Below are 9,201 nucleotides of genomic sequence, written 5' to 3'. Positions count from 1 at the left end.
CACTTAGCTTTCGATTTTCCTCCTAAACTTTTTAATTGGAAAATCAAGGACTTGAACTATATTTTTGGATGGAATGAATGAAAAACTAACAACAGGGGGTGATTCAGGCCAAAAAAAAAATAGTTTGAGTCCTTAATTTTCCAATTGAAAAGTTTAAGGGGGAAATTGAAAGCTAAGTGAAAGTTTAGGGGAAAATCGACAGTTTACTCATAAAAATAGTCAGTAGATAAATTTGGGTAACTTGTGAGAATGCGATATTTTGTAAGCTAAAAAAAACTTAAGCAGCACCTCTGCTTTGGGTGAAGCATCACGAAGTGTTTATTGTGGAGATCAATCTATTGGTATGATCTTAAAATTTGCATATTTTCGTATCTAGTGCTTATTTTATGTTGTTACACCACTCTATTACCACAAAGAAGATGAATTGATTAAAGAGCCAACGAAGAGATGATGTGTGTGGAAGATCTAGTATTTCACATGGTCATGCATGCTATTCCTTGGAAACTCTGGCTTGCACATGAATTGTTACACCATTATTCCATAATTACACATTAATTAATATGATCATTATATCATATTATGATGATGAATTTAATTATATGAGATCAGGACATGCAGTCCCTCTAACTCTCATTTTATAGCAAAAAATTGGACCTCAATCCCTCGATATTTATTTCTCGTCCAACATGAATGGGAGGCATGTAGCCCCATAAGTATATGAATATAAAGTCCGTATTCACGCAATTGAGAGCCTATAGATTATTGCATCAATAACTAAATGGTTATATGATTATGTCGGATTCGGTGGATACTTCTCACCCTGAGTATTTTGTTCTCCTCTAATACCGATGATAAATTTATTTGTCTCCTGACTAGGATGAAATTGTAACAAATGGAAAGCGTCTATTTTGAAATTCTTGGGTAGATAATGACTACTCATCCCACGGATTGTTTAGAGACATTAGAGTAACCTTAAACCAGATTGCCTTGTTTGGAAAAAATGCATATGGACGATAATACAATACTAATGTAAAGAAGCAGTAAGAGGTTCCTTCTTGGCAACAATTTTAGGGTTTTTTTTTTTTTTTTTTTTCAATTTTTTTTTAATTTTTTTTAATTAATTAATTTTTATATATATCCAAGTCACTAACGCATTACACTTTAAAGAAAAACCCTTCGAACGCAATTAAAAATCAATTAGGTATAACGAGTTTAATAGATGACAGTCTCTTTGAAATACTTTTGTATTAAACTAATAGTTTTTCGGTGTGTTTTTTACTAAGAGTTTTAATTCTAATTAAGGACCATATTTTGATCCTTTTCCTAGGGATCCTGTGATCATGATCATTTATCGTACGTAGTGCAGTCATAAATTATTTCAAAATTTAAAATTTAAAATTAAATATAAATTGTACCTAATGAAAACTGACTGCACGATTTACGATAAACGATCACGATCATGAGATTCCTAGGATCCTAGAAACATGATATGGCGAACATACTTTTCCCATATTTTGTATTTTGTAGAACTGCCAGCTATACCTCTAAAATTAGGTCCACTGACTTAAGATTTTATTGATGCACCTTTAACCTTTTAACACCGATCATTAGCGTGCCATTATAGCATAAATCAATCTTTGGTACCCTTTGGAAAGAGGGGATGAAAAAGTCTCCGACCCTTTAAAGGGACTTCTGATGAAATTATGTAAGAATCATAAAATAAAATATAAAAAAGTTGTTGTTTTTTTTTTTTTTAAATTTAACTAAAGTAGCAGAGAAAGTGAGAATATTTGGCTACTCAAGATTATGATTAGAATAAGTCATATTATAAATCACTATGTAAAGATCATCTATGTAAATAATCAATTTAAACTAAGATTTTTTTTAGACAATATGAAGCAAATAGACAAACGATTCGTTTAGTCAATTAGTTCTAGTATTTCAAATGTCTATCTATTTACTACATATCATTGACTACATAACCTAAGTTTTGTTTTTCTTTTGTAGCAATTTATAATAGGCTTTTTAGCCAAAATAGTCATTGAGATTTGCATAACTCATTACTTTGATCCCTGAATTTTGAAATCAATAAAAGTTGTCCCTGAATTTGTCCATCATCAATCATTTTGGTCATTTCATGAAAAATTATGTTAAATAAGGACCAAAATGACAAAAATACCCTCAAATTTTGTCAAATCATTTGGTCCATTGTTCATTAAATTGAGGGTATTTTTGTCATTTTGATCCTTATTTAACATAATTTTTCATGGAATGATCAAAATGATTGATGGTGAACAAACTTAGGGACTACTTCTATTGATTTTAAATTTCAGTGACCAAAGTAAGAATTTATATAAATACCAGGGACCATTTTAACTAAAAAAAACCTTTATATTATGTTTGATTTTGATAATAAGCACAAAACTTTGTGAATCAACCTAGAAAGAATCAACTCCAGACTTCTTAATAAACCACAATCAACCTCCTTTCATACTACCCTACCCTGAAGTCAAATTCCCTGATGCTTCCTTAAAAGAGAAATGTCTTGAATCGCTAGACGATAATGGCAGACTCGAAGAGTTTTGACTAGAAAATTCTAACTCCTATAGTAGCGAATTATGTTCGGAAATTAATGCTCGGAAGGTGGTTACATGGGTGCTTAAGGCTCCAATGCCAATGCCCTGCCCTCACAAGTGTCAAAGTAGCCAGCTTTAGTTCCTCAAAGATTCTGGGACCACATTTGCAGTAGCATATGTGTAAGCAAGTTGGCTTTTGGTATTTCAAATTATTCATTTCTGAGTATCTTATAGTGATGTGACTTGTAGAATGTTCCTGCTTTCCTTGATTTTTTATGAATAGTAACATGCACCTATTTTTTTTCTTTCCAAGTTTCCCATATTGGAGATAATTATTGCAAGAAAAAGAAATTTGTATTTGGTCCTCTGTCATTTTATTAGTTTTTAAATTTTGATTGAAGTTTTTGACATTAATTTAATAATGAATTTATATATATTTTTTACATAATTTTTTAGTATAAAATTTAACAATTGATTTACTTGCCAGTTACATAAATTTTTAAATAAAAATTATTAATTAATTTAGGATTTTAATATTCACACTTTCATTAATCTCCTAATTTATTTTCAATTTATACAAAATAAAATTTAAAATAAGTTTGTATTCATTAATTTTATATAGAAATATTTCAATTTTTTAGTTTTAAATGTACAAATCCATATAATTTTTTAGTTTTAAATGTATCCATTCTTGAATATACCTATTTGTTATATGAAAGGGTACGTTTGTTTGAAGCCTACGTGTGCGTGCGTGTGTGTGTGTGTGTGTATGGGTACATTCGTTTGATATCTTGAAAATTTTATATTGTCCAATCAAAATATTTTGAAATATTTTTCATTTTTTAAGTTGGCATTTTGTTAAGGTAAAAAAAAAACTTATTAATTAAAGGATGTTTCTTGTAATTTATATCCCACTAAATGTGGGATTTTAAATTTTGTAAAGTGTTAAACATAACTGCTTATATGAAAATATATTAATATTAATATGTTGAGGTGTACAAAATCAGAGGACTTTGATAAAAAAACTAAAAATCAATAAGGTTTCAATTAGGAAATATTGGTGGCTACGCATCCAAAGTCTCCCTAATTGCAAAGTTCTATATTTTGATTATCACTGAATCCAGTTTGTCTTTCATTATTTCCTTCTCATTGAACACTACTTTTGAATAATGTTCATTGCAGGTGTTCAATGTACAACTGAGATTGACTTGGATGCAGTCACTATTAAAGATTACAGAAGAGTACGTACGTACATCATTGGTTGCTACAAATTTCATGATTGCAGATCATTCATCGTAGCATTTTTCAATTTTGTGCTAGGATACTTTAAACGGTACCGGTTTGCGTTGTCTCGACCATCTGTACACCTCTATATTGTTATAAACTAAAATGTGAACTCTAACTGCCATGACAATTCTTGCATGCATGGGTAGAATAGGCTTGTTTTAAGTCATTTACTATTAAAAGTGAATGGTAACTACCCTATCCTACCTCTGCCCCTTGCCATGACAAAACGGGTGGACTTGCTCTTATAGCAATTATTCCGTATTCGACTGATTCCCCTATTAGTAGTTTGCAATTTGAGACATTTATGTGCTATAGAAGTAGAAGATACAAGTATAACTATGAACAGTTTTTTTCCTTCTCAATATGATATGAGTACATATATATGCATGCTAGAAGTCACGAGGGTCAACAAAAACCACCGATGAAGAAGATCGAGTGTTAATCCAATCAAACTGGCCGTCATCAGATGACGTCGTCTTCTCTCCTTGCTTTGCTTGATCAGCAAGCTTCTTAACGCACCACATATCTTCTTCCCACGACAACTTTCTCCAATGTGGGATTGCCTCTCTAACTGGGTCCCTCTGGCTCACCTCAGTCACCACAGCAGCACAACCATCGTCTTCTCTAGCCATGTTATGCACAAAGTTGCACAAAGCCTTCATGAGCCACTTTCCGTTCTTACCCTCCATGTGTAGTCCGTACATGAAGTGGACCCCAAACTGCTTAAAAACGTTGGGAAACGAAGGCAATCGCAGCCATGGAAGCCATGCATCTAAAACCCTAGCCCCCACACAACATGCATACGTTAGGCTCGACACTCCCTTCACTTGCAACTTGAACACTTCTTTCGTGTTCCAAACACTGAGGATGGCAAAGTTTGTAGGCAGAGTAGTGTCCTTTTGTGGATCAAACTTGAGGAGGGACTTTTTCGGTAGGGCCATGAAACTACCCAAATTGAGGTGACTAGATAAAATGTTGTGGATATCTTTGGGGAAAAATTCTGATTGGGCAAAGAGTTGGCAATAGATTGACTCGGCTAGCTTCGCTGGAAGTTGAACGATTGCAATTTTGGTCGAGGATATTGGCTTCTTGTGTGCATGGACTGGTTGGACCAATATTGTGGGTGTGCGAAACTTTTGGTATGCACATTTTATTGTGAACAGATTGATAGAGGCCTCGTTTGTACAGTCTGTGGCCATGTATGCATAGTTTGCTCCGTTTTGCTTGCACCATTCTTCCAAATGTGTGACTAGTTTTGAACCAATGCCTAGCCTCCTGCATGGAAATTAAATACATCAGAACAATAAGAAACCTTTTACACTCCTTAAGGGATTCCACTCGCGTAATAGATAGTACTCTCGTATTAACTGTTTCGTGACCACATTTTTTCCCGTATGACACTTAATTGTGGATCCAAAAAAGGGCAAAAGTAATGAACTCTTAACGTTCTTTATGTAATATGTACTTTGGCCACGAAACAGTCAATAGAAGATCACAATCCTATCCCGCTCAATGAACAACGGATATGGAATGGGATATACCTACTATGAAGATAATTTATAAGTATTGCTAATTAATCGGCAGTTTCTTAGCACTCTTATATGCTAAGATATCAATTTATTTTTTCAGCAGGCTCGCTGTACATCCAAGAGAGGCTTTGTCTATAGGTAGTGAAGAAAAAAAGAAAGGGAAAGAGGAATCACAAAATATTGATCAAAAGGTGGGGTGGATAGTAGAGCACATTCACCGTGTGGATAAGGTAATAGAGGAGAGTTTCTTCAAGAATCGGTATTTTAGGGGTACACCACATGTCATAATACAACTGGAGAAGATAATTTTTTTACGATGATACACTTATTTTATGACACATGAAACGTCTAGTTGAATATTGGACAATTTGAAAAATTTCTCGTAATATAATAGCTACGAAAGACAATATGCATGGTGGAAATAAGGGAATAGGGGGGGGGGGGGGGACTACATTCCATCTAAGATGTCATTTGCTTTCTTTAAATTTTTTTTGTAAGGTCGCTGGTGGATACATGTGTCGAGGACAGGCTAACTAGCTAGCTAGTTGCATGCTTTTGCTCCTTTCCATGATACGAGGAACATTGCATTTCTCTTTTTGGTAGAATCTAATCTCCCCTTAAATCACTCTCACCTTCTTCCCTTTTTTTTTTCCTTTTTGTGAGGTGGGAATGAGATTAGAATCATCCACGTATATATTCACGAGAGAGAGAGAGAGAGAGAGAGAGAGAGAGAGAGAGAGAGAGAGAGAGAGAGAGAGAGAGAGAGAGAGAGAGAGAGAGAAGAGAAGAGAAGAAAATAGTGAAAACTACTGTTTTAATTTCTTGCTTTCATAGCTAGCAAAAAGTCATGCAAATATTAACATGCCGATCGATGCCAAAGTTTTGGTCACTCTTATCTTTCTAATACAATTTTGGGGTAAATGATCTGCATGTTCATGTAGTTAATGGATTAATGGAATGAACATATTGAAGTTAGGTACACACACACACACAGAGAGAGAGAGAGAGATAGAGAGAGAGAACCTGTGCGTGGGAGAGACCCTAAGTCCCAAAATATAAGCAAGCCTTACAAAAACTGAATTGCCTGATGTTGCCTCTTTTACACAACCCCTTATCACACCTACTATATTTTGTTCTCCGTACTCTGCAATCTGTTCACAACTATGTTTTATTAATTTTAACGAAAAACCAAAAATGAACAAATATTAAATTGTATTTATATATATTGTCTATCCTGCTCTAATTTTTTTTTTCCATTTCTTTGCATACAAGTAATTAAAAGATGAAATAAAATTAGGGAATTGTTACTAACACTTCAAAATTCTAATCGTGCAAGCATTTCAGATTTTTTATATTTAGAAAGAAAATATACTTGTGACGAGTGCACAATGAAATTTTGGAGTGTCAATAAAAGTTGTGTAACATTAAACAATTAAACTAGGGTTTTACTAGCTAGTAATTTACATACCTAGCTAACCAATATGTTATGGAACTACCCAATCATCTATTACCACATTATTTAGTTTGCAAATTTGATTTAAAAATTTAGTCTACCTAGCATTACTTCATGTATATATATTATCTGTTTTCGAATTGAAGTGTTGATGACGAAGAGGTTAATTACCAGCATAACGTGTGTCGGGAAGCGGCGAATGCGACATGTAGGATCACCCATGAGATCAGTTACTAAAGAAGGGTTTCCACACTGCTCAAGTTCACACTTCCTTTCCATCTCCTCCACCGCGGTCTTATCACGTTCTTCATCATACTCTCTCACCACCAGTTGAAGCAAAGGCACCCTTATTGGCGACTTTTCAGCAGCTACCTTAGTTAGCACCATACTGGCTAGTAGTTTTAGTAGAGAAAGAAATTAAAAATGCTCGCAATAGGTCTTCTATTGTGTTTCTCTGTGACTCTGTCTCTCTTCTTATTTATAAGTAGAGGTATGCTGATGGCACCGATAAGTTTTTGCACCGGGCACAGCCGCATGCATGATATATGTATGTACTATACTTCATTTGGTGATTGACCACATGTTGTACCAATTATTGGCTTATAAGGTACATGATGGCCATGCATATGCAGCGCACACAAAATATAATAATTATAGTAATGAAATCATTATCAATATAGAAACTTAAAGGAGAGAGAGAGAGAGAGAGAGAGAGAGAGAGAGAGAATGGTATTTAGCATGTGGCGTGTCAACTGGGGATTATATTTTGATAACTATATGATGGTGAGTGATAATCGAACTGATGAAAAATACTACTATTAAATTAATATATGAGAGATGATTCTCTGTGAACTGTGGTTATGACTTCCACTTTCACTCGTGTATGTACGCAAAATTATGTTATGAATATAGTTGGACGGTTGTGAGGTACTGTTAACTGAGTGTTACAATTTAAATTCTGTTATATGAATAGTCAACACCGTATGTATATGTATAACTATTGCTAGCACAATTTTAAACAAAATAGCAACATTTAGCGTATGTGCTCTTTTTCTAAACGAAAATAGTGAGAGTATGATCTAGATGTAGTATAAAGCTAAATAAATTAATTATACTAAAGCATCCTATCCTTGTGAATGTGGTCAGTAATACCTAATATATATGGTTAATAGATTAATACCCATATGTACGATACTGATATTCTTTCACCAATTATTGGTGTAGGCAGTGACAGAAGCATGCGAGTACCACGCAATTGTTGAGCATGTGAATGGTCCTGTAAGTGATCATATCCACAACCAAAAAGAATGTTTTTTTTTATACAAGAAACAGAGTATATACTAAAGCAAAGGGGTTATAAGCTAAAGTTTTATCTGGTGTTCCTTTCTTGGAAGTTTACTTGGCCCTTTTACATGTGAATATGTAATTTAAGGGCACTTAGCAAGAGACACGGTGTGTATCTGTGATCTTGTGCGTTGTGTATCTGATTCGGTGTTTGACATATTTACTAAGATTGTTATAGGCAATTGTTCAAAAACAAAAATGATATCAACCAAATATGGAAGGAAAGAAACTCAATTACCTTGTCCACATTTGACCCCGAGTTTTATAGAAAACTCGGATTGCATGTGAATTAACTATATGTTTACGATTTTGAATCGATGAACAGTTTCCTTATTGTACTCTCTATTTGCATGCGAAAAACTATGTAAACAGCACACCAAGATAAACTATTGTTGGTGCCATAATCGGACGGAGGCTCTAATTTGTCAATACGAAGTTTGCTTCGAGTGTTTCCTTCAATCTCAGGGCCAAATGAAGGCTTGAGCAAAAGAAGATTGCATCCATGCCACTGTTGGAGGCCACTGTTTGTGTAATGATGTTGTAGATTTGTGTGATTATACTAACTTCTAAACCAAAGATTGAGTGCCTAATGGGACTCAAAGTTCTTTTCTATACCTCGATGATTGAGGAATTGAAATTGTTTTGTTTTGTTTTTGTGCCTACCTAAAACGTAATAACGAAAGATGATGAAGTAAAACTGATCTTAATCACTCCATAGCTAAAAGAAGAATACAATTCATAGAAATGCAGAAACTATTAACTAGATTAAAAGAAAATACACTTGAAATGGAACAAGCCGTGAAACAAGCAACATTCAAGCCATGAGAAGCAGGCGCGATTCATGATATCAGGTTAATTAAACTAAGTTGAAAATATTTGTCATCAATGAGGAAACTTAGTTGGGAGAGACATTAACTAAAATCATACTACAAGGTAGCAGACCAATAAACATTGAGGATCACTTCGATCGATTGAGGATTGGTTTTGAAGAAAACTTTTGGATTGAGCTGAA

At 34.0% G+C, this 9,201-nt stretch overlaps 1 protein-coding gene across 1 annotated transcript; it reads right to left on the bottom strand.

The window, feature by feature from the left end:
• Positions 1 to 4,194: 4,194 nt before the first annotated feature.
• On the bottom strand, positions 4,195 to 7,333 carry LOC126582309 (probable N-acetyltransferase HLS1). Its single transcript, XM_050246419.1, has 3 exons — positions 7,017 to 7,333; positions 6,416 to 6,543; positions 4,195 to 5,138 (listed from the first exon to the last, which is right to left on the bottom strand). The coding sequence occupies exons 1-3, from the start codon at positions 7,230 to 7,232 to the stop codon at positions 4,253 to 4,255; spliced, it is 1,230 nt and encodes a 409-aa protein (XP_050102376.1). The 5' UTR covers positions 7,233 to 7,333; the 3' UTR covers positions 4,195 to 4,252.
• Positions 7,334 to 9,201: the final 1,868 nt, after the last annotated feature.

This window comes from Malus sylvestris, chromosome 9 (assembly GCF_916048215.2).
Source record: "Malus sylvestris chromosome 9, drMalSylv7.2, whole genome shotgun sequence".
Classification (NCBI taxonomy): Eukaryota; Viridiplantae; Streptophyta; class Magnoliopsida; order Rosales; family Rosaceae; genus Malus; species Malus sylvestris.
Note: the sequence above shows the minus strand (reverse complement) of the source record. Positions and strands in the feature narration are given on the sequence as shown.

What these genes read in the sequence shown, in the direction of transcription:
- LOC126582309 (XM_050246419.1), bottom strand. Translation starts at nt 7,232, where the DNA reads ATGGTGCTAACTAAGGTAGCTGCTGAAAAGTCGCCAATAAGGGTGCCT. An exon ending in TCCCGACACACGTTATGCTG is followed by an intron (nt 6,544 to 7,016) that starts GTAATTAACCTC and finishes AGTTGTGAACAG; the next exon opens with ATTGCAGAGTACGGAGAACA. An exon ending in AGGGTCTCTCCCACGCACAG is followed by an intron (nt 5,139 to 6,415) that starts GTTCTCTCTCTC and finishes ATTTCCATGCAG; the next exon opens with GAGGCTAGGCATTGGTTCAA.